The sequence below is a fragment of the Nanorana parkeri genome, unplaced genomic scaffold, assembly GCF_000935625.1.
Source record: "Nanorana parkeri isolate BGI_ZX_2015 unplaced genomic scaffold, ASM93562v1 scaffold295, whole genome shotgun sequence".
Taxonomy (NCBI): Eukaryota; Metazoa; Chordata; class Amphibia; order Anura; family Dicroglossidae; genus Nanorana; species Nanorana parkeri.
The window spans coordinates 697,772-723,873 of record NW_017306563.1 but is presented as its reverse complement, the minus strand read 5'-3'; the positions used below and the strand labels follow the sequence as shown (position 1 = coordinate 723,873).

Here is a 26,102-nt window from a genome sequence, read left to right as displayed (position 1 = left end):
GCAAAAAAAAAAAAACACGAATTCGGGCACATAAAAAAAAAGTTTAAAATAAAAAAAATTCATAGGGACTGCAGTTTGAACTTGTACAAATGAACAAGCGCTGGCATCCTAATGTGTTTTCTTTGTGTCCTTTTCTCCACTTCCGGGTGTCCTGATGAAATAACAAGAAATGGTATTAAATAAATAATCAGTGAAATAAAAGCAGGGGCAAATTCCCCTCTACCAATGAAAATAATCAAGGCAGCGTTCAGGAACACCACACCACACACAGCAATCCATCTATGAATACGTGCACAAACAATGAGCCACTTAAGCTTCATATCAAATGTCCTTCCATCAATCTGGTTATGACATTCATCGTCAGAACTTCAAGCCGACCTTCACAACCAATACCACATGGCACAATTCTAATCCTACCCCTCTTGTTATTCTATAAAAGCAGACACTTTTCTGGGTTTACCCCTTTTTTCATGGTCCACCATGCCTCCTGCCTCCATTCTCGCTAGGCAAGGATGACACGAACCTTGCTCCTGGAGCCTCCTGAGATACCCACATCAGATAGCACAGGAGGCATCAGGTTCCACATGGCGGCTGGAGAAATAAGGACCTGGCACCGGGGATCAGGGGAGCTGCTGCAGGAACCCAAAAAAGAGACAGCCTGCTTCCAAGGAAGATGGCTGCACAAGACCTTGAGTGCAGTACGTAGCAGCGGATTACGACGCTGGATTCGCTGGGCACGCAAGTATATTAATGGATTACCCCAGGAAAAAAAATAAAAAACTCCGGGTGAAGGTTTTCATGTTCAATCATCAATTCTGCAAATTGGGTCACTGAGAAAACTTACAACAGCTTCACCTCAAGGTGAGATAGCAAGCTGGGAAAATAAGGCACCAAGTTTGATCTAGTCTAGTGATATTGTTTCACAAGCATGCCAAACAGAACCCTGGTCATGGTCATAGTCATCTCCTGAACGACACCAATAGCAGCTACTGCTAACTCAATACTAAATGTGACTTCTAGTAAGGAAAGGCTTTCATTTACATTCAAACTCACTTTGGACATCACCTCTGAAGAATGACGTATATTGTCTACGCTGTAAGCCCCTGAATCTTTAATAGGTATATCTATAAAGGGGACTTTTGTGACCTCTATTCATTCTTGAAGTCTTTAAAGAAGAACTCTGGGCTAAAAAAAAACAAAAAACGACTTTTGCAGTGCAAGTGTAAATGTTTTCTTTAGGTGGAGTTCTTCTTTAAATAAACCCCCCCACAATCCCCATAATGACACGCCGCTGCGGCACCAGTATCTGAAATATATCTAAAAATAAATAATGCTTGCTGCGTCTTCCATTGGGATAAATAATTAGCAAGCAGTGCGTGTAAAATACAATATAAGTATCAAAAATGAATGGCACCTGAAAGACGCTGAAAAGGCAGGAGATGTGAATGTAGATACAACTGCCCACAATCCAATACTGGGGCCTCACCTAGGGGGAATATTAGGGGCACCTCCAATCTGTCCTAACAACTTATTATGGAGATTTCCCAAATTGGTCCACTCATTGTGCTGCCTGATGCCGGGATGGACTACAATCTGACGTTTATTCTTGTTATTTCATCAGGACACCCGGAAGTGGAGAAAAGGACACAAAGAAATTAATTAATTAATTTATTAATCTCTATCTCTCCGGGTGTTGACTATCACTGGGACAGGCAGTTGTGGGAAATACTAAATATTACAGCTGTCACTAGGAAAGGCAATAAGAGGAAACCTAGGAGGCCTATTTTGGCCACAACAGTCTAAGAAGATATTTCCTTTTGTTTATATCACAGGGACGTGAAGGGAAATCTCCCCAGTGGAACATAGATGGCAAATCCCCTCCTTAAAAACAAACAAAACTGACAGGGGTCTAATCCTTCCCACACTATCCAAAATTTTAAAAAGAGAAAACTATGCTATAAAACGTTAAAGATGCAGGAAGGGGTTATAACATGCACTCCTCACATTCGTGATGACCGACTTGACAAACATCACGACATGCAAAACCACATTGAAAAGCTGAATAAGATGGAATAAATCCACATTTGCCTTGTGCAGGTGTTCCGTGCCCTTCCACGGCTCCCTACAATTGTCTGAAACATCTTGAGAGATTTGTTTGAAGTAGAGTCAGTGTTGATATTAATACCACACCGTATGTGTTAGAGATGGAGGTGCAGTGATGTTACCGATGAGGGGGTTAGAGGGCGCCACTTCAAGCACGCAAAAAGTACAAAGCTTGTTCATCCTACCTGAGAAGAGATCAAAGCCACTGAAAATAGAGCAGTGACCCTCTTCTGAGGCTAGGAGCTGGCACTTTCCTTTATTACAGCAATCACAACAAGTCAGTCCACAACAGCCCCATGCCTGGTGTTTAGTAATGACCGGTGAGAATGGATGGAAGATCGGACACAAGGGTATGGTGTCATGGAGGGTAGTCAGCATGCATGTTGGCCACAAGGAAAAATGATGTGCAAAGGCAGCCTTACTTCTTGGGGTGCACCCAGATTACCGAAGCGTTCTATACTTTGCCAACCTACTGCTTTGTTCAGCTGCAGTCCTGAGAGAAAGAGGGAGGAGAAAACAGAGAGAAGTGGAGCAGTGAGACAGCTCAAAAGGAGAGTTGAAGGCTGGAAAATAGACACTTCCTGCACTAGTTGCAGAGGATTCTCATGACTTTACTGACAGATCTGTGTCTGGCAGCTGCACTTAGAACGGGCAATTCAAGGACAGGTTACAAAATAAAGACCATAAGATTTGATCTATTGCTCCAATAAACCAGCAGCTGTGCGTCTTACCTGCATGGATCTGACACTGTAATGCAAGATAATAAATTGTACTCTGATAATTGTATTTGTCCTGTTAAGATGCCCATACACCTGCGATCGTACGATAATCGCGGGTGATCCCGCGATCGTACGATAATCGGCAGGTGTATGGAAGGCGTGCGACCGTTTCTACTGTAAGGTCGCACGTCTTTTGTCTCCCGAGCAGGCTTGAAAACCCGCCGAGAATCGTACAATTTTCATCGGGTTGGTGGCGTTCTCGGGAGACAAATGCCGCACGGGCCGATGTGCGCTAGCGCACACTGCCCGCTCAGCATTGCAGTCATCGGAAGCCCTCCCCTCAGTGGGGCGGTCTTTTGATTATCGCAAGTACGATCTGCCTGTCCAAGATAGGCAGATCGTACGCGCTTTTAATTACCTTACAACCATCGCAAGATGAAAGTCGTGCGATGGTTGTAAGGTGTATGGCCAGCTTTACTTTATGCTGGTAGAGACTTGAGCTTCGCTATGTATAAAAGCTCTCAGCCAGCTTCCTTAACGACTTTAAATAGACTGTCACCAGTCCATTAATAATATCCAATATCAACAACAATCTATCTCTTGTGCAGACATCCAAAAGCCCCGAGACTGATACAGGGAATCGTCATCTGCAATGAGATGTCAGCATGCCCAGAGCCGTCACTTAAGTGGACTTCTATAGTACTACCCTTGGCTCATGTGAGTAAACAAAACACCTATTGTGGAGGTAGAGATCAATGTTTGCTGCCTGTCACGGACTTAAAACATTGCAGGTATAAGCCCAGAAAAATCAAGCATTTTACCTTTCCCTAAATTACTTTTTATTGGCTTGCAATGGGCCCCTGCTTAGAACTTGCTATCAAATTTTACTTTTAGAAGTGTCAGTTCCCCAGTCCCCTCCCTCCTTGCACATTACAGCCCTCTCCCCTTCTGGTTGTATTTAATTACCGTCTGTGCTGGCCCAGCAACTCTACCCCTCCCTACATAACCTTTTATGTTGCTGCCAGGGAAGGAGTGGAGAGGAATAGCACTGAGTGCCATATGAATGACAGCTCTGAGTCTGCTGGGGTCGCTGACATCACATCCTTGATGGCAGAGCCCAGCAGCAGTCTCATGACTTTTGGATGCCTATAGAAGGAAGGCTTATTTAATCTTAAGGGGAGAATTTTGTTCTGAAATAAATGACCTGTTGACAGGGTCACTAATAAAAGTTACTGCACAAAACCTGGCAGTTGCAAAGTCCTGATGTATAGAACAGGTACAGACAAGGAATCTCAATGTAAAACCCTCAAGTGGAACACAATGATCAACTCACAAAAACAAGCCTGGCTATAAAACTCATTACCCAACATACTTCCAGGTATGGAAGCTCATTTTGCAACTGTGTCACACTGGAAGTCTATAATCCTGTGTAAGCTACAACTCACGTGACCGTTGGCTTACATGGAGCTTTTCTTTGTTCATGACAACTGATTGGAGCGAAAGGGGAGCAAAAGAAATTAAGTGTATGCAGCTCAGGGGGGACAAGTTAACATGAGCCTGTTGATTTGCCCTGCATTGGCATAGTACAGTTCACTTTAAAGTTTCTGATATGGCCAATGTCTGAATCTAATAACTATTACAAGGGTAGAACAATATTACATTATGAGGTCTGTCAGTATTTCTTCACATTACCTCTTGACTGCTTTTTGGGCTAGCATGCGGTTTCCTGCCAGGAAAGTAACAACTCCCAGTATGGCCAGGTATTTTAGTGTCTGGAACATGTTCAGCTGAGTCCAGTAGACGTACATCAGGCCAAGCATAGCTGGAAGACAAGATGTAAAAGGTTAGTACATGGAACTAATACAGACAGCCGATTACAACTCTCATAAACACCAACAGGAGCCAAGTGTGCTGATCCATACCTGCATGTCCCAGGTGGAAGACCAGAGTGCTGGGAGCGAAGTTGAAGTTGGCGATATTTACACCGATCTTAATCCACTACAAAAAAATAAATACAAAATTCTGTTTTAAAGCTTTAGTATTTATAGCAAACTATTCAATATAATTATTATGAAGCTATTTATCCATGAATACATTGTTTGTTTGGGCTGGATACTCATTTCTACAGTTTCCTGTATTTGTTTTAGTTAGGGATTGACTGATATGCATTTTTCAGTACTGATAATTGGCAACTTTAAGCCGATAACCGATATCAGGTACCGATATTGTTTACATCCAACTGCACCAGCAGCTGAAGGTAAACAGCAGGCCGCCCCCGGGTTTTTTTTTTGGGTATTCTGGCAGCGGCCGCTGTCAGAATACAAAAGAAATAAAAACAGCAGATAGCAGGGAAGCATTAGCTCCCCTGCTATCTCCCGATTCCCCTGCTATCTATTTTGACAGCAGCCACCGTCCGAGTAAAAAAAACCAAACAGATAGCAGGGGAATGAATAGCTAGGCTGCTATTGGCTATTTTAAATTGCAATAACAGACTAGCTATTCATTCCCCTGCTATCCGTTTTATTTTCTTTCTAAGCAAAAAAAAAGGAGACGGAAAAGCCAGATAGCAGGGGAATCAGCAGATCGCATGGGAAGCATTGGCTACCCTGCTATCCACTGTTTTTTTTCCCCCTTGTATTTTGACAGCGGCCACCGGCTGCTGTCAAAATAGTTGTACAGGGCCAGAAGCTCAATGGCTGCCATCTTCTGACCGTCTACTTTGATCAGCTGATCGAGGAATGTCAGCCAGAGAGCGGTACCCAGTGTGCAAATTTCACCCTGTTCCTCAAGAACCAGCTGAAATTTGCACAGTGTTTATTATCGGTGATATCTGACACTTTGACCAATAATTTAAAAGAAATCTGTGAATATCGGTCCCGATTATCGGTCGACCCCTAGTTTTAATGTTCCGGTCATAGCCATGCATGTCCTAACTTTGTCCGCAGTATACAAACCAAAACGGCTGCTACCAATATATGCAAAATCTCCATACTGTAAATACAAGAGGGGGAAAAAAAAGCAATAACTTGGATTTGAATGGTTTGATGAGATAATGTAAATAGTAGTATTAGGATTCACTAATGACTTCCATTATAGATCTCCAAAGTGAATCTTAATATGCTTAAAAGGGATGCAAAATGTCATGCATATATTTTTGGTTTTATGTTTAGTACTAAATAAATAAAAATCTATTTTATATCCAGACAATTATGAAATATTGCATTCAAATAGTTGCAAATTACATTTTACAGAGCTTAACAGCTCAAATGTACTATCACAGTTGAATACATGACAGGAAAAGAGAGTGCGCAATGCGTGTGCATATACACCGGATTCCCAGTCAGGACACTATCTGCAACGAGTTTGCATGTTCTCCCTGTGCTTGCCTGGGTTTCCTCCAGGTTCTCCGGTTTCCTCCCACACGCCAAAGACATGCTGGAAGGTAAATTGGCTGCGGTCTAAATCGGCCCTGTATGCATGCGAGATAGGGACCTTAGATTGTAAGCTCCTTGAGGGCAGGGACTGATGTGAATGTGCACTGTGTAAAGCGCTTTGTAAATTGGTGGTGCTATATAAATACCTGTAATAAATAAGTGTACATCCACCCAAACTGACTCTGAAACCCTCCTCTCCCCTCTAGAGCATGTCCCAGCATTTGGTTTTTCTTTTACCTTGTTCCTGTAGTGATAACCATCTTACTTCTTGTGACATCATCACCAGGCTTGTTATATTCTTGCTGGAACAGCTGTTTGGAGGTCAGTTCCTACCGACCTAAGAACTTCCCCCTAAACTACATCTCCCACCAGCCTTTTGTGGGTAGGCTCTTGGGAGTTAAGGCAGCAGCATTATTTTGCTGGGAAATAAATCAATGGGAGGAGCAGACAGAATCTGGAGCAGTTGCCTATACTAACTATTCAGCTTCAAAAGACAGAAGCTGATTGGTTGCTCCAGATTCTGCCTGCTCCCGTTTTGATAAATTCCCCATGCCCAAGGTGTAAAACAGGGGTGTGTGTGTAAATAGGTGAAGTTCTGTGGTCCAGCCGGCAGGGCGAACAATACAGTTTGGAATCTCATCACAGCAGCCGTGTTGCCAGCTCACTACAGGCAGTTAGATGCTCACTGGATTTCTCATAGGCCAACATATATTGTTTTGTACTTGCAGCATTTTTAAAGGGATAACACATGTGCACTTATCACAAAGATGCAGCGAAAATGTTTTTTTTTTTTTCTAATTTTGCCCTAACACTTACTCTAAAAATATATAAACTAAAAATGACCCACAGTCATAGATTCCCTTTAAAGTGTACTGTATGTGATCCTTTGTAATACAATTTACACAATATCCATTTGAATTACAGGAATAGTGGGTGGTGTTACATTGAACTCAGGGAGTGCCAAATACACACTCAAGGAGAGTTCAAATACACAAATAAGACATTTTAAAAATAAAATAAAATTTAAAATTAAAATAAAAGACATTGTTAATGAGGTATCACTCGGCTGTAGATCCTCAAATCATCTCAGAATTGGCGCTGACACGGTCCTTCCTTCTGGAGGGGGGATACTTTTGTTCTCCATGATGAACTACAATATCATGCTTAGTTTACTTATTTGTATTGAGATTGAAGGAAGGACAGTGTCAGTATGAATTCAGAGATGATTTGAGGATCTACAGCCGAGTGATACACACATAAGATACATTTTGGTTAAGGTACATGAATGCATTTCTAAGATTTAACTCTTGAGTTTAGTGTCAATTTAAAAAGGTAACACTGCTACTTACAAGGATGACGAGCAGGAGCAGTGGAGCCAAGACCAGAGCAGTGAAGGTGGTGGATACGACAGTAGGTGGCCGCTTCTCAGGCTCCCGGAATAAGTGCTGCAGAGAAATGACAGATACTTGTTTTTAAATATGCAAAAAGCAGTAAAAGTACTAAATTACAATACAGTCATTTATTCTATCACCATCATTATGCTAATCCTATCAAACCAAAAAACCCAACGCAAGGCGACTTCATGCATAAAACACATTAATACGGATTTTGGCACTTTTTCGAATTTGATTCTCAGGTTCCATTTCCCTACATATTGTAAAAATGCTTTTAGCATAGATTACTGAATCTAGATAAGCCATCGGAAAAACGCGCGTGCGCGCACACACACACACACACACACACACACACACACACACACCTCGATGGAGTGTTGTCCTACATAGATTAAATGCAAATATCACCATCATCTAGTGCTGAAAAATAGGCTCAGTCCATATGTCCAAAGGTTCTAGCAAGATTCCTTGCCTATGTAGAAACGTATATAGTATAAAAGTGCAAAGTGTTTGTAGTATTTAACGGTCTGTCTAGATCTTTCTCTGCAGACAGAACAGGTCCATATACTTTATATTCAGATTGCTCATATCCATCCTTGTACAAGACACACCGTACATTCCTCAGGGATAATTTCTTTATTGCTATATGAAGTTTCCAAAGCTTTATGCATTGGTCTCAATCCAAATATCTGTTATATTGCATCCGTATTCTGGACCGTGCTGCTGTCACAGGAGTCATCACAAATGTATGCTTTAGTGAATCTAAGACCCCATTATACATAGGATGAACAAAACGGACACCTGTAAATCCTGGTGCGCACACACACACACACACACACACACACACACACACACACACCTCGATGGAGTGTTGTCCTACATAGATTAAATGCAAATATCACCATCATCTAGTGCTGAAAAATAGGCTCAGTCCATATGTCCAAAGGTTCTAGCAAGATTCCTTGCCTATGTAGAAACGTATATAGTATAAAAGTGCAAAGTGTTTGTAGTATTTAACGGTCTGTCTAGATCTTTCTCTGCAGACAGAACAGGTCCATATACTTTATATTCAGATTGCTCATATCCATCCTTGTACAAGACACACCGTACATTCCTCAGGGATAATTTCTTTATTGCTATATGAAGTTTCCAAAGCTTTATGCATTGGTCTCAATCCAAATATCTGTTATATTGCATCCGTATTCTGGACCGTGCTGCTGTCACAGGAGTCATCACAAATGTATGCTTTAGTGAATCTAAGACCCCATTATACATAGGATGAACAAAACGGACACCTGTAAATCCTGGCCAGTCTATCTGTTCGAGAGCTCATCAAGCCCAATATTTCTCTATACCAGGGGTAGACAAACTCTGGCTCTTCAGCTGTGGTGAAACTACAAATCACTTCATACATCTGCGAGTCATGCAATGCCTACTGGGATTTGCAGTTTCACAGCTGTTGGAGGGCCGGAGAATGCCGACACCTGCTCTATAACAAACATTCAATATATGGGATAAATAGAAACTTCTCATTCAGCAAATAACAACTTCTAGGCTTTCTTTCCCTATAAATTCAATCCAAGCAAATTATCACTGTATGTCAAACATCAGAACTTAAATCCTTGTTGTACTCAGGTATCACCCACACCATTATCCCAGTATCAATATGTCCATCATTTCCGAAGTTACCTGGATGTCTGGTTTGGGAGTGAACAAGCTCTTGCTCTGTATAGGGGTCGGAGCGTCCTCTTCAGGAAACTTAATCACCACATCAGCCTGAATCAGATCAAGGAGACACATAAATATTACTAGATTACTGCTACATTTTTAATAGATATTAACCAGCTGTAGACTTTGGGTATACTACAAGACACCCCCCCCCCTCTAGTCTAACTACTCACTACCCTGCTCCTCCACCTACCTTCCTCAATGCTCTCTGGCCACATTTACTGTCATTTTGTCAGCCTGGACTTGTTTTCTATCACAGGTTCAGATCTTTCTGCTCTTATGTAAACTGATGTACTGTGTCTGCAGTGTCAGTGAGAGTTACAATGTAGCAATGTAATTATAGCTTCTTTGTAACTACTCCGATTCATTTATTGCAGATCAAAGGAGTGACCTGTGATCTGCATAAAATGTCAGTTAAAGCAACCTTGCAAATTAAAATATATTTTTACTTTCTAGTTAACCCTTCATTAACCCTCAGCAGCCCTAAGCAACTCATTCTGACCTTTTCCTCTTAGCTATTATATCTCTATATATTGAAGTAGAACTAAAGCCACACTTTTTTTGTAGCTTTGGATAGAGTAAGGGAGGATTGAAACCTCGGTCTGCTTTTTTTTTTTTTAAACCTCCATGTCCCATTACCCTTCACTTCCTGTCCAATAGCCACAACAGGAAAAGTGAGGGAAATCCTTGGTGGTCAGCAGGGTCACCCATAAAAATATTTCCCAGCTATTGCTGTTCTGGTGACAACCCAAAATTTGCGATAACGGTCACCTGTCAATGTTCGGCCAACAATTTCCCAGCCGCCTCCTTGGATTTTGTCATTTTGATTTTTGAGTCAGGTGGTGTCAACCCGAATTTTGGCCAATTTCTGCTAAATCAACTGAAATTCAAGTCGTATGACTAGCATAAGACTAGCGCTACACAAGCAACTCAATATCTTTGCTAATGGTGAATTGAACTATTTGTCTGCAGTATCCTTATTTGCAACCCTTTGAATCAATGTGCTACTAAAAGGAGAAGTTGGGTGACAAGCAGATAAATCTTTCAATTGCTCAAAAATATTTCACCTCCCGTCCCTTAGGCTGGGTTCACACCTGAGCGTATTTTTTCAGCACGTTTTTCCGTTAAGTGAAACGCGCGGGTCACTGGCGGTATGATTTCCCCCCCCCCTTATTTTCTCTATTTTGATTTTTTTTCCCTCACTTTTATACCTTCCTGCCGGCTCCGCCCCCTGCGACACGGCTGCTTGAAAGGGACGGAACCTGGAAGTCGGCAGCTGCCGGAGGACACAGCGGGGATCGCGGACAAGGTAAGACCTGTACACTGTATTTCTCGAGTGTGGCTCGGGGTTACCGCTTTGTTAACCCCGATCCACACTTGGGAATACCAATGGAAACGCGCGGAAAAACGCCCCAAAGAAGCTCCTGTACTTCTTTGGGCATAGGGCGTTTTTCAGCGCATTCCTACGCGCTGTAAAACGCCCAGGTAGGAACCATGCCCATAGGCAATTATTGTTTTTCACATGTTGAGCGTTTAACAGCGCGTAGGAACGCGCTGTAAAACGCCCAGGTGTGAACCAGGTCTTAAAAGTGGGCCTTTCTATTCCACAATCATATCAACTATTTGACACAAACAAATCTAAATCCTTTTCAAATCCCAGATGTAAGATGAAGGTGCAAGACCTCAGATGCTCACCAGTCATAGTTTTACATGTTTATAACTGCATAACTGACTCTGCCTCCAACAGCTGAAACATGGAAAACCATCAATAATCACCACATACCACGTTCCAAAGTATAGGATTCTCCAGGGTGGCATCTCCTATAATCAGGAACAGAGTATACGTTCCAGATGCAGAGTCGAACTCAGACTTCCTCTCAGTTGGGTCAAGCTCAAACCGGTAGGTGCCCTTGGTGTCTGGCTCAGCGACAAATACAACTTCCTGGCCTGTTTTTTGGTTGTGTAGCCGAACAAATGTCTAAAACAGGGTAAAAGAAAAAGATCTTTTAGAGTCTGATATTATAGCGTGAGTTCACATGAATAAACCACGACCAGAAACGGATATGTAATAAAGAACAAAACAAAAGAAAAAAAAAGTGTTTTCTTATATACACAACATCCTATAACCCTTTACAGGTCACGTTTGATGATCTGCCTCTGCGAGAACAATTATTTGTCAGATAGAAATAGATGAAATTAAAGAGACCCCGTCAACAACCCAAAGGCACAGAAAAGTAGTTTAAATGCTTACTTGCAGAGAATCCAATTCCCCAGCACAGCCCCTCCTTCCTTGCACAGTATAGCCCTCTCCACTTCTGGGAGTGCGTCTACTCTTTGTGCGGCCATTTCCGCCTACCTTCTCTACATAAATGTATGCAGCTTCCAGCGGCAGAGAAAAGGGAAAAACTATCGCGTGCAAGTTCTGATCCTGCTGACATCACATGTAACCATGTTTCATGTTACACCCTGAATATGGGAATAACATAAAACATGGTATAAACTTGAATATGGGAATAACATAAAAAATGGTATAAACTTGGCCTTTTAGGAAGCAAAGAATCCATTTTTTTTCTCCCAAGTTTTCAAAATGGTTAAACCTAGGGATGCACCGATAGTTTTTTTTGGTATGGAGTACGAATATTTTTTTTCCTGTTCTCTCCAATACTGAATACCGATAACGGAAGTCCCATTAGGGAAGCCGGGCACTGTGAAATGACTCGCCGCCCCCGGCTTCCCCATTAGCTGGGAAGCCGTTGTCATGCTCCCTCGTCATGGGGGGGTAATGATGACTCGCTGCTTGGCTTCCTGATTTACCAGCTTTCCGACCAAACAGGAAGCCGGGCGGAGAGTCCTTACACGGAGCCTGGGTTCCTGATTGGCCCGGAAGCCGCCTCCATGCTACCTCCTCCCCAGGTGACAAGGAAGCATGGAGTTGGCTTTCTGGCCAATCAGGAAGCCGGGCATCATGTAATAACTTGCTGCCCAGCTTCCCGATTGGTCGGAAAGCTGGTAAATCAGGAAGCCAGGCGCCCAGTCATTACACGCCGCCCGGCTTTCTGGCCAAACGCTCTCTCGTCACCAGGGAGCATGGAGTTGGCTTCCCAACCACCCAGGAAGCTGGAAATGATTCACCTCTGCGTACTCACCCAAATATTCTTCATGTGAGTTTTAATAACACATTTTTTGGGTAAAATCTCTGGATTTACTGAACATTTTGACATGGAGTTCACTGAAAGTCTAGGTGTACCTGATGTGGTGTCAGGCCGGCTCCAGTGTTTACATCTGCAAGCTGGAAAGACAGAGCAAAGTTCTGGTGGCCATCAGCAGTGAAAGGTCCCTTGGCTTTGGAGGGGAACACAACCCTACAGAGAAGAGGAACGTTTACTAGCAGTTTCTCATAAAACTTTAAGACAGACTTATTTTATTCCTATAATTACCTGGAAGTTTTAGGAGAGATACTCTGGTCTTTGTCTACAACAGAAAGGTCAACATTGCTGATTCCAACTTCTGTGGACACTTTTACTTTCAGCTGCAAAAGCAAAATTGTAACACATTACTACTGCGCAATAGTAATAATAAATGTCTAAAAGGGAAAACATGGGGCATTTTTATTTTTTAGCGTGAAAATACAATGACCTTCTCTTATTTGCTCCCTTTTGGTCTGTTAAATATACTACTGAATGTGTTTAGTTATATCTCCTTGAAAAGTTAAAAAAGAAAAACCTGTTGATCATGATAACTTTCTATATGCTCTGCCTCTGCTGAATGGGATCAATCACATTGTTAATTTAAGGGAACAAAACCATGCTCCTCAATGTTATGGACGGTAGGAGAGGGGTGGGATTCCATAAGCCTATCTTGTTTCTGTTATTCTGATACTGAAAGACCAGTAAGTTTTGTGTGAGGGGGTCATCCTAGGACTGTAAGTATATTACTGACAGACTATTAGGCTGCAATACACTGAATTCTTATTTTTGGGTTTAGATGCTCTTTAAATATTGTTCGCAGAAATCTCAATTTTGATGGCTTCATACAATCAATCCAATTTCAGATGGATTACAGCAGCAGGAGACCATGCTGGGTTCTACTCCTGTCAGGAAAATGATGGTACAGTGGGAACCGGATTACCAAAACTGGATGTCTGAAGGCTGGAACAACATTGCTTGGCCACACTGGATCTGGATTTTTTGCGGTAACATGTTGGTGGTAGGCTTAGAGTCTAGCAGGATCAACATGAACAGAGGTCTATGGGGTCTTCTACTTTAAACAAACAATTCAGAGCACATTGACCAAAAGCTGTGGCAAAGGGCTGGCCTACTCCTGAAGGGTGAGTTTTTATTGGATATCTAATGAAGCGCCGTGCAGGTAAGAATAGATTGGAGATTACAATCAGCCAGGAAATTTTGGATTACAACTTCAACTTCCTCTTTACTACCAGAGTATCATCTAAATGCTACAACGTACCTATGTATTGCAGCTGATCACTTTATGTGTGCTACGTAGCCATCAAAGGGTCAACAATTTGAATCAAGGTAACAAAATACAGCTACATCAATTTTGCAGATTAGTTTGACAATTTATAATAAAAATTTGCTAAAAAAGTGGCCCCTGTCTAAATCGGCCCTGTGTGCATGCGAGATAGGGACCTCAGACTGTAAGCTCCTTGACGGCAGGGACTGATGTCAATGTGCTAAAGGTAACCAAAGTAGGAGGCTAGAGAAGTGCCAACAACCTGACGTGAAATAGTAATGGGATGTTGGGAAATATGAAAGTTATACTCACATCTGCTGGCACCTCACCACCTTCTTGAAATCCTCTGTCCAAAGCCGCAAAGAACTCAGCCAGATGTGAGTATAACTTTCATATTTCCCAACATCCCATTACTATTTCACGCCAGGTTGTTGGCGCTTTTCCACCCCTCCTACTTTGGTTACCTTTAATACATACGTTGGACACCCCGGTCCGCACATTTGAGAAGCAGCACACCTAGCGTTCCCAGCCCCCTCCAGCCCCTCCTAGAGCGCTTATTCCTGGACTTTTTTCTCAACTTTCACTGATGTCAATGTGCACTATGTAAAGTGCTGCGTAAAAATGGTCAGCGCTATATAAATACCTGTAATAAATTAAGTTTCATCAATAACTAGATTGGAGATTACAATCAGCCAGGAAATTTTGGATTACAACTTCAACTTCCTCTTTACTACCAGAGTATCATCTAAATGCTACAACGTACCTATGTATTGCAGCTGATCACTTTATGTGTGCTACGTAGCCATCAAAGGGTCAACAATTTGAATCAAGGTAACAAAATACAGCTACATCAATTTTGCAGATTAGTTTGACAATTTATAATAAAAATTTGCTAAAAAAGTGGCCCCTGTCTAAATCGGCCCTGTGTGCATGCGAGATAGGGACCTCAGACTGTAAGCTCCTTGACGGCAGGGACTGATGTCAATGTGCTAAAGGTAACCAAAGTAGGAGGCTAGAGAAGTGCCAACAACCTGACGTGAAATAGTAATGGGATGTTGGGAAATATGAAAGTTATACTCACATCTGCTGGCACCTCACCACCTTCTTGAAATCCTCTGTCCAAAGCCGCAAAGAACTCAGCCAGATGTGAGTATAACTTTCATATTTCCCAACATCCCATTACTATTTCACGCCAGGTTGTTGGCGCTTTTCCACCCCTCCTACTTTGGTTACCTTTAATACATACGTTGGACACCCCGGTCCGCACATTTGAGAAGCAGCACACCCAGTGTCCCCAACCCCCTCCAGCCCCTCCTAGAGCGCTTATTCCTGGACTTTTTTCTCAACTTTCACTGATGTCAATGTGCACTATGTAAAGTGCTGCGTAAAAATGGTCAGCGCTATATAAATACCTGTAATAAATTAAGTTTCATCAATAACGTATGCCCCCCCCCCCAAACCATTCTTTCCAAATGAGGGTAGTTAAAGCAATTTTCCAAAAGCTGGCTTTTCTCACCTCTAACATTTATATACCAAACCATCCCCCTTATAGCTTCTTTTTTTTATTTTTACTTGGGCATCAAACTTTCAATTTTCTACTTTTATGAACTGGCAAAAGCTTACTACTGAGACAGGGCTAAGTGCAGGGAAATTTGGAAACCATTATTTTGCCAATTCTAATAAAAAAAGCCCCATAAGGATTATTCTGCCGCAATTTTATTAATGGCTACCGTATATAAAATGTTCCTGGTGTCCTTACAGGAGGAAATGCACAGCATGTCCATGTCTCTACAAGAGGAAATGCACAGCATGTCTTCTGTATCGCACTAAGTTAAGGAGACAGCTTTGCTCTACATCCTAAATGTGTTCAAACTAGCAGAACGAGGACACAGTGTCCTACCGAGTTACACAATTTCATTCAAGAGTCTCTCGCTCATCTCGAGGGGCTGAGGAACGGGGGGAAAGTGAGAAATCTGTGCCATCGTTCACAACTCAAGCCTTACACAGGCAGGCATTCTAAGTGGGTTATTAGGATAATTAGGTCTTACATTTGAAACGGAAGAGACTCGGAGCGCTCTACATCACACAATGCAGCACATTCACATAGACAAGTTGACATCATTAAATCGCAGGTCTTCATGTCAGACAGTGATTTAAGGTCATACTCACCTCAACCTGGTTTGCAAGGTAACGGCTGTCACCCTCCACACTTATAGAGAAGTCGTAGTACCCACTAGCTGGTTTGGAATCCATGAAATTCAATTGAAATGAGTCTCTAAAGAGAGAAAGGCAGGACTTAAAAACAAGTGGGGGATGAGTCTTAGCTGAGAAGGGATAAATATGCAGCAGTTAGAAGAAATGCAATGAAGACGAAGTGATCTATAGCGGAAGCTAAAACCACTACTTGTTTCCAGAGACGGATTGCCATCAATAGAGCTTATGGGTACGAACCCTGTCACACCCATAGCGACACCCCATTTTAGGATCACCTATACGATACAAAACGTTTTCTGGTTTTACTTGACTTAACCCGGCATAGAAAATAGTGACGTTGTATAAATAAACTAATATGAGAAGACTAATTCTACCGATGAAAGAGGGGAAAAAAATGTTTAGTAGGCAATTATACAGGGAAAAGCAGCCCAGATCACCAAAAATAACCAATTTAGCTTTCTACTGGAGATCAGCTTCAGAATCTTACTGGGTAATATTAACACAAGTGAAAAAAACAGAAAAAGGGGAAACAAAGAAAATTGAGACCAGGAATTACACTTTCAAAATGAAGAAACATTTCTCAAAGGGATCATAATGGACAAATTGTCAAAGTCCAATTTCTTACCCAGCGGCTGCAAATGAGGCTTGTTGCAATACTGTTCCTTTGGAGCTGCTGGACTTGGCTTGATTCACAGTTACCTTGGCTTCCATCAACGACTGAGAGAGGACATTTGTAACCAGCAACTGAACACAAGAAAAAGAGACTTCTATAAGGTTTCCTGAGCTCAGAGTATTCATATATGCTTGCTCATCAAAGATAGATCGATCGGTCTAAGATTCCATCGATCGGTCGGTCAGTCAATCTAAGATTCCATCGGTCGGTCGGTCTGTCTATCTGAGATTCCATCGATCGGTCAGTCTATCTAAGATTCCATCGGTCGGTCGGTCTATCTAAGATTCCATCGATCGGTCGGTCTATCTAAGATTCCATCGATCGGTCGGTCTATCTAAGATTCCATCGATCGGTCTATCTAAGATTCCATCGATCGGTCTGGCCATCTAGGATTCCATCGATCGATCGGTCTGTCTATCTAGGATTCCATCGATCGATCTAGGATTCCAAAGATCGATCTATCCATCCACACATATAGCCTCTAATCACCAATACTCATTGCACATCTCTCGAACAGTCATTGTATGGTAAGCTTTAGCTCTCCATTTATGCACCTTAAGCAGGGGTTGTTTGTGAGACACGGCAGCAGGTCCGTCAGGCACCACTATAAGTGGAATGTGGTAGCGATTATGGGATAGAGCAGAGGCAGCAAATGCCACACTGAAAGCTTCTGAGAGGGAATCAAAGTTCTTCCTGCTAAAGATGGCATTCACCAGCTGGACTATCTGTTCCTGTGAAATAGGAAGGCAAGAGATATCAATGCAAAACATCCTTGACTCATCAATTGTCATGCAGCACAGAACAAAGAAACCTTTTTTTACCTCCTTCAGAGCGGGCTCCATGCCAACGTGGTCCGACAAACTGTAAGTAGCTGCCACAAACAAAGCAGTGGCTTCCAGACCTTCCTCAAACTGCAGATACTGACCGCCAAGGTCATCTAGACGTGCCACCAGATCCTGAGGCAAGAACAAAGACAAGCTTTTAACAAGCAAAACTTATGTTTGTTTAATATGCCGTTTATCTTTGAGCCAAATGTATATAACATTAATAAGAAGGGAGAAGGTGGTAGCTACAAAGCACAAAACCATGTGACAAGAGGCTACCTAAAAAAAAGCCTGTAGAATCTAACTGCAATGGATTACATGAACTCAGATATATGTAGAGTGGAATTTGTGACATAAGCACAGTTCTCATGTCAATAAATCTTTTACAGATCACTAAAGCTATTGGAACGATGGAGAAGAAAGTCCCTTTTTTAATTAATTCCCGCCAGCCTAACACATATATGCAACATCACGGGGGTGGGGCTTTTCTCCATGGTGTCACACATATGTGGCATGTTTTTGTGCATATAGCATGCTTAATTATATGCCCCTAGCACTGAAACTGAGCTGCAATTGACAGCTACTGGCCTCAAACTACCAGTCAGGGAGGACCAGCGCTCAATCATGTGATCACTGTGAAAACCAAATCACAGTGTTGACATGTTCTAGCACCCTCCCATGTACTGTTTTACCTCTATCAAGAGAAAATTATATATTGGCACAAATCATGGGGGCACCTTTCGCAGGCTGTGGAAGTGATCGAACAGCTTTACAACCGCCCAAATCACTTTAGAAAGTCAACAGCCCGCCGAAGGATTATAAAGAACTAAAGTAACTGGTAGTCTATTTACAGGTCCCTGCTGCCATAGATGAAAGCCTTACATCAGTGGCAGCCAAAGTGTTAAACCACACATTCATTCCTCAAAGTAGAAGAGTTGGGGACAAGTGGGAAACTCTGGCCCTCTTTCTGGTGTGGAACTACAAGTCCCATGAGGCATGACAAGACTGACAGTAGCAGGCATGACTCCCAGAGTCAGAGGCATATTGGGATTTGTAGTTAAAGAGCAGCTGGAGGGCTGCAGTTGTCCACCCCGTGCTAGAAGCAGCCAATCAGTTTCCGTTGTCATTTTTCTAATGCGCTTTAGAAATGGGAAAAACAAAACCCAAAACATTAATTTGGCTTTTTTGGTGTTTTGTACTAAAAAGGTTTACTATGAGCACTCTTCCTGCATAGTTATTTAAAAATCTCATCTTCGGTCATTAACACAAGAATTCCTTACTTCAATTTCTTCCACAATACCACGCAGGTCGGCTTGCTGGGACAGCATGGAGGCAGTTAACAGAGCTTCGATGGTTCTGCAGAGACAAAATATACTGTAAGTGGTGGAGCAGCTTTCTGGGACCAATTATAAGGGGCAATTAACATCACTCCCTCTGGTCCTGCTATCACAAGTGCATTCTCATGCATATGAGGATCCTGAATGGTACAAAACATCTGCCGTGCATGTAACATGTATGTCTTACGTGGGAAGGCATCTACCAAGAAGTAAACTAACTTCTTCTCTGCTCGTGACAGCCTCATTTCCATGATAAATGCACTGGGCTTCCCAGGGGAAGTGGAGGGGGACATGGAGGTTCAGAGTCATTACCATGTACGGAGGAAGGAGTTCTCCCCATTTGTGAGCTGAAAGGTAAACTACACTCTTCTGCTGTCACCGGGGGAATATTTAGTAGCAGTGTTGTGCGCTTGTAAATTGCATTTGCTTTCTTTCTCAGAATTAAGCTTGTCGTTACGGATTCCATTCTTATGGAGATGAGCTGTGTGCATTACACGCAGAAAAACTCGGATGTGAAACGACTTAAATGAACGAGCAGATTTTAGTGATTCAGTCTGTAGGAGTATGTGGCAACCTACTACACATCAACTGAGTCAGACGGCAGGAAGTATTTTGGACAGGAAGCTCTTATGACAATGTTGGTAAGGAGGCCTGGGAGCTTTTCCTGGTCCTTTGTGACACTGCCCTTGATGTAATTGGATGGGTAGTGGTGTTAGAGGCAGATATTTAAAAAGTCTATCTCCTGGGAAAAAGAAAACTATCCTTTCAGTGGGGCTACCACTGCAATGCAAGGGTTAACTACTCATTAACGCATATGTGCAGCACAGTGGCTAAGTGTTGAGCACTTCTGCCTTGCAGCACTGGGGGTCTCCAGTTCCAGTCCTGGTCAGGTCACATCTGGAAGGAGTTTGCATGTCCTACCTGTACTTGCTGTTGATTTCCTCCCACGCTACAAAGACATGCTGAAAAGGTTAATTGGGTCCTATCTAAATTGGCACTGTGTGTGCAATAGGGACCTTGGATTGTAAGCTCCTTGAGGACAGGTACCGATGTGAATGCTCTGTGTGTAAAGCACTGCGGAAATTGTTGGCGCTATTCAAAAACCTGTAATAAATAAATGTGTGCATGTGATTTTCTTTCTTCCCTCCTGTTCCTCTGCACCAAATCTGTATGTTTTACATGACCTTTTTTGCCTCCAACAATTGCGGCCTTCATCACTGCAGCTGCAGACGAAGGCATGCCCCTAAAACTATATCTCCCAACAGCCTTTTCCATATACATACACAGTGTGTGAGCTATGGCCTGGATGGGGGTTTAACACCGCGGATGTCAACTGGTTAAGGAGGCCAATTAGCCGAGAAGCCGTCTGCACGCTCCCTCGTCACCAGCTTCCTGATTGGAAGGAAAGCCAGCTCCATGCTCCCCGGTGACGAGAGAGCATGGAGCCGCCTTCCCAGCCTACCAGGAAGTTGGGCAGCGTGTGATGACTTGCCACCTTATTTCATGATACAGGAGTTCTGGTATCAGGATAGGCATCGGGAGCATTTGTACAACAATACTTGTTATTGGCACAGATACGAGTATCGGTGCATCCCTAAAGAGAGCCTTTATGGAACAGATATAAATTACTTTACAGAAGAAATATTTTCTGTCCCTAGGATGTAGCCCAAACTGACAACCTTGGAAATTTTAAAATATATATAGAAAGACAATGACCTCATTAATACAATTCTGACCCTTTGAGAACAGTTTAAAGACAGCAAAATTGTAAGTATAGCAAATTTAAATCAAGCAAGCTGCCAGCACTGAAGAATTATCATATTATGTAACAATTAGTGTCAAGCAAATGGTAGAACATATGACAATCGTTAAGTGTAAATTGGGGCTACTCAAAACTCATTTGCATAGACAAGCTCTTAACATTCATCACTGAGGCCCGGTGAGTGCTAAATAGCAGCAGGAGCTATAAAACTAAAAAGGGACCAATGATCTAACACACAAATACTACGCAGAACACCAGTTTCACAATATGCAACAATCAATGGAGGAAATCCAACTCTGCTCGATAGAACGGTCAGGCCCAAACACTACCAGGTGATGCTAGAGAGCCAGGGAACCAGTCGCCCATTTAAATTTTTACATTTGAACATTCCGACATCTCAAGCAGCTGCAAATCTAATAATTTCCTCCGATGCTATTTTTGGCTACAAATCAAAGGCTAGCACTCCCTAAGTAGGAGCGGGTTGAAGCGAATGCAAGTGTCCATCCTCTAACTAGAGACACAAAAGGGAATATAGATGCTGCAAGAATTCAGCTTTTGCTTTATCAATACAACATCCCTCCAAAAGCCTACATATTCCAGGTAATGCGCCCTCTCCATCAGGGATTAGGTGAGTGAGAACAAAGAGGCAACAACAGAGCTCCACTAAGTAGGGACTGGTTATATGAGAAGTAGTGATTGGTCTACACCAGGGGTAGGCAACCTTGGCTCTCCAGCTGTGCTGAAACTACAAATCCCATCATCCTTCTGCCTCTGGGAGTCACGCCCGTGGCTTGCAATGCCTTATGGGATTTGTTGTTTCAGCACAGCTGGAGAGCCAAGTTTGCCTACCCCTGGTCTACGCCTAAGGGAAGAGGCAGCATGGCATTTTACATTCCCTCACACAGGTCAAGTTATTTTTAAGGTTTCACAACTGATATCTGGAGCTTTCGTATGACTCACCTTACCCCAGTTTAACATCACTAGAAACTAAAGCCAAGTTTAAAAAAACCAAAAAAAAAACCGATTCCTCCATCAGCATTTATGAGCGTTGATTAAGGAATCACCCACTGTTTCCTTTGTATTCTGACAGTGGCCACCAGCTGCTGTCAGAATACCTCAATAGTGCTTGCAGCACAATTGTCTGCTAGCTCTCTTCAGCTGAGAATTTTCCAACTGGTTCTTTCCTCCAGCTGATCGAGGGATACTGGGTGGAAGGGTGCCAACAGCACCCACACTGCGAGTTTTGTCCCGTTCATTAAGTCTGGAACGGACTGCACTGGTTGTCAACAGGCCATAAATAGCATAGGGATACAATAGGATGCATTTTGGGTCCGAAAATGGTCTGGAGATGATGTGGTGTGAACCTGCCCTGAGCACTGCATCTCAGTTTTCTGTGTGTCCTGTTCACGCCATACATGTATAGTGCTGTGCAAGAAAATCTTATTTGTGTATCACTCAGGTGTAGATCCTCAAATCATGTATCTGCTCCAAGCTCGCTCCCGTGATGGACTACAATCTCAATACAAATTAGTAAACTAAACGTGAGATTGTAGTCCATCACAGGAGTGAGCTTGGAGCGGTGGTTACTTTACAGCACACACAGGGTCCATGGGGAACAAAAGTATCCCCCCTCCAGAAGGAAGGACAGTGTCAGCACCAATTCAGAGATGATTTGAGGATCTACAGCCGAGTGATACACAAATAAGATACATGTTTACTAATAGATAAGGCACTTGAATGTATTTTTAAAATGTAACTCCTGGGTTTAATGTCACTAACACAGAGTGCACAAATGCCAGTGGTTTTATACAGCATTCTGGGTTTTCTAAGCAAAGAGCACAGCAGTAGCTTTTTTCTTTTATGGTCATATACCCTGTTTCCCTGAAAATAAGACCTACCCCAAAAATAAGACCTAGTACTATTTTTGGGAATTGCTAAAATATAAGACCTACCCCGAAAATAAGACCTAGTTGTGACCATAGCCAGGGCTGGTGGTGGCATAAGGGGGAACCTGAGCCGCGGGAGAGATTCAGCGGTGCCAATGAAGCCAGCACTAGAGGAAGCGAGGCAGCAGTGGAGGGAGCAGAGCCGCATAAGCCGATGTTTCCTCTATAGCTCCGACTCCTGTCACAGGCGGAGTGATACCAAATGCACTCCGCCTGTGAGGAATCGATATTTAAAGTGCGCTTCGCTTTTTCTGGGTACCAAATTGCTCTTGGAAAGGTACGGCACCCCTGATTGCCCTGATCACCCTATTCTTAACTTTGCCATTTTGGATTATTTAATTTGGATTTGCATTAACTTTGGATTGTTATACATTAAAAAATAAAATAAAACCTACCCCGAAAATAAGACCTAGTGTGTTTTTTTTGAGCCAAAAAAATATAAGACAGTGTCTTATTTTCGGGGAAACACGGTAGAGCCCTACAAAGTGAGCAGAGAAGGGAATGAATTACTTGTCTGACTTGCTCAGATCTGAACAATGGTTCAGATATTCAGCTCTATAAAACAAGATCATTTTTCAGTACACCAGTTCAGTAGGCCTGTGCATCTCATCTACATTCCAGCTGCTCATTCTCCACAGCAGAGAGAAACATGTGCTGCCAAGGTCACTGTTGCTCTCCAATTAACATGAGGCTTTCTACAGAGTTACTTACGCCAGGACATTCTCTTCCTTGCTTAGTCTGGTGGTGAGGGCACCGACTACTTCTTGGGAAGCCAGGGAGAGACCAAAGCCAGTGAGGGCACCCACTGCATGGTATATCTGGGTGACTGAGGAATCCTCATTGACGGCACCAAGGAGCACATCACGGGTTTCATTGGAGATAGGTACCTGTAAAGGAAGATTTAGGACAAGATGCGCTTGTTATATCAGACAACCATGAAATGGAACACGTGTAATAAGTAATGGACTCTGCTATGTTACCCACCTCACAGTTGTTCAGGGCTTGGCTGGACTGAGCGGCAAAGAACAGCGAATCCACGTTACTGGTGTCTACATTGGAGCGGATGAAATCACAGGCAGCCTGAGGAGAACAGCAGATCCAATGATTACTATACAATATTTATGCAACATTCTGCCAATTAGACAATTTATAGTGTGATTTTTACAATAGAGAGAAGAAAAAAAAAAAAAGGATCTGTCTCAACCCCTCCATGCGAAATTCACCCTCTAGGCTCCCTTCAATGCTGGTCACATGTCTGAGGGCACTGGAAATTGGTTTTGTGCTCTCTGGTGAGGTAGATCAGGCTGGCTGAACTTTCCTGCCAGCAGAGATCACATGACCAAGTGCCTAGGCCATGGATAAACAAACTTTGCCCCTCCAGTTGTGGTGAAAATACAAATCCCATCGGATCTGCCTCAGGAAGTCATGGCTGTGGCTATTAGAATCTTGCAATGCCTTATGGGAGCCCAGGGCAGTACGGGGCATGGATGGTACACCTGGACTGGTGGAGGGGAAGAAGCGTTTTCCAAAAGGTAGAAGACGGGAGATTTGAGAGGGTAAGTCCATTTTCCCAAATTACTTGGGACTTGACCATAACATTTTACTCTCACCCAAACCCCAACACTAGCCTAACATTCACCCTAAACTTATCCCTTTCAGCATTATGATCAAATTGTGTTATATCAGGAGACCCTGCACCAAAAGATAACCGGTCACAGCAGCACCAATATCTACAGCCAGGACCAAGGAGGAACCAAATGTATTGTCTCATACCTTGCAGAGTTCACCGAGAGCCCCACACCCTGGGAACCACTGCAAAGCCAGGTATACAAGTCTAATTTATTTTTTTTAAACCCGCGAGCTCAGCAAAAAAAAAAAAAAAAAAAAAACAATAACAGATTCCACCAACACTTACAAGTATTGGACGAACCTCTCGCCATTTGCGTTGTACTCAGACAATCGCGGTTGGCCACTGTCAGAATACCCGAACAGAACTAGCAGCCAAAAGGAGCCAGCAACCATTCAGCTGAGAACTTTTCAACCGGCTCCTTCAATAACATCTTGGAGGGAAGCCGGCCGGAAGGGCAGCAGCACCACTGAAACTGGATGAAATGCGATCCGCGTGTACCCAACTGTAGGGCTTGTTCACACCATGTCCAGACCAGAACAGTTTGTTCCCGAAGCAAAGAAGCATCCCAATCTATTCCTATGGTATTTCTGGGCTCTGTTCACACCAGCGCAGACAGTTCTGGACCTGACAAAAAAATATTACTGCTAGTCTCATTTTCTCTGGTCTGGAAAGCACTGGAACGCATGGAAATGCATAAAAACCGCATGCAAAGGCACTGGATCACACCTGAAAGCCAATTTTAAGCTAAAAAAAGAAAAAAGCCCTGGAAAAATCGATGTAAAAACGTAGCAAAACGCAATGCACCGTCGTCCAGATCTGGTCCGGAAAATGGTGTGAACCTGGCCTCAGTCACAACTAGCTGCTGTGTTCCAGCTTAGGCCTGCATTCTGAGCCTAACTACTAGTCAATGAAGCTGCTTACAGACCAATACTGAAGTGGGGGAGGGCCTGAGACATATTTCAGGAACTTAAGTTGGCATTTTGTAATAAAGTGTGTTGTTTTTGTAGGGCTTCCAGGAGGTTCTGCATGTAATATGCAGTACATGTGAGTGCTTCTAGGTGCTTGCCTTTTATGCTTACTACTTGCCAGTTTTAATGTGGCCACAAGTTGACTCCTAAACCCCAGTGCTTACTCTGAATCATGCCACAGACAAAGAAAAAATGTTAACAAAAATGCCATTTAAAGATAATATAATGTATTTTTTTTATTATTTAACCATAGATTAATAAGAGAGTGTAAAGACAAAATGAAATCAAATTAAAGCATATGTAGACCCTAAATCTATTCTTTAGTACGGTATGTTTTTCATTAAAGTCGCTGTACAGTTTTTTTTTTTGTGCCTCTGTAGCAAAGTCTCGCACCTGAAGACCCCACCAACAACAGCATTTCCGGTTACAGGTTCACAGCACAATGAGACTACTTTGCAATCAGTGCAAGCTCCTTCAGTTGGATCTCTGATAGGCAGCCCAATGGCCAACTGAAGGAAAGCACGTGGCAGGCTGACATTGCTGCTGCTAATTGCAAGGCAGTGGCTTAGTGTTGTCAGCCTGCAACAGGAAGTGTTCTTACTGGCAGGATCTGAATGGTAGGAAGCTTTGCAATTGATTGAAACACTTTAACCATCCCATGATGCTGTGGTTCTGACTCTCTCAGCCTGAAACCACAGCAGCAGTGCACCAGGTAAGGGAAGTCAACAATCTGCATTCAAAATTAATGACAACTCCGATAAGCTGATAACCACAATGCAGAGCTATTGCCAGCACACTGGCTTTCTACCATATGACCTGAAACCACAGTGCTGCAAGACTTGTTTTTTCCAGCTGGTGGGTACATTTCTGGTTATTATATTGCCGCTACCCTACCCCCCC

General features: G+C 42.8%; 1 protein-coding gene across 2 annotated transcripts in view; it reads right to left on the bottom strand.

The window, feature by feature from the left end:
- Positions 1-8: 8 nt before the first annotated feature.
- The window catches only part of RPN2 (ribophorin II), a 32,764-nt gene continuing 6,670 nt past the window's right edge, over positions 9-26,102 (bottom strand). The window contains exons 3-18 of one of the 2 annotated variants that reach the window (XM_018557688.1): positions 23,589-23,684; positions 23,316-23,491; positions 18,840-18,915; positions 17,557-17,691; positions 17,290-17,466; positions 16,688-16,806; positions 16,018-16,123; positions 12,816-12,907; positions 12,626-12,740; positions 11,162-11,356; positions 9,340-9,426; positions 7,606-7,701; positions 4,745-4,820; positions 4,515-4,644; positions 2,526-2,596; positions 9-151 (exon numbers count right to left, since the gene is read on the bottom strand). In XM_018557688.1, coding sequence (XP_018413190.1) covers positions 2,545-2,596; positions 4,515-4,644; positions 4,745-4,820; positions 7,606-7,701; positions 9,340-9,426; positions 11,162-11,356; positions 12,626-12,740; positions 12,816-12,907; positions 16,018-16,123; positions 16,688-16,806; positions 17,290-17,466; positions 17,557-17,691; positions 18,840-18,915; positions 23,316-23,491; positions 23,589-23,684 — 1,728 coding nt within the window. In that variant the 3' untranslated portion in view covers positions 9-151; positions 2,526-2,544. The remainder of the gene's footprint in view (positions 152-2,525; positions 2,597-4,514; positions 4,645-4,744; positions 4,821-7,605; positions 7,702-9,339; positions 9,427-11,161; positions 11,357-12,625; positions 12,741-12,815; positions 12,908-16,017; positions 16,124-16,687; positions 16,807-17,289; positions 17,467-17,556; positions 17,692-18,839; positions 18,916-23,315; positions 23,492-23,588; positions 23,685-26,102) is intronic. The other variant, XM_018557689.1, reaches the window with a different exon arrangement.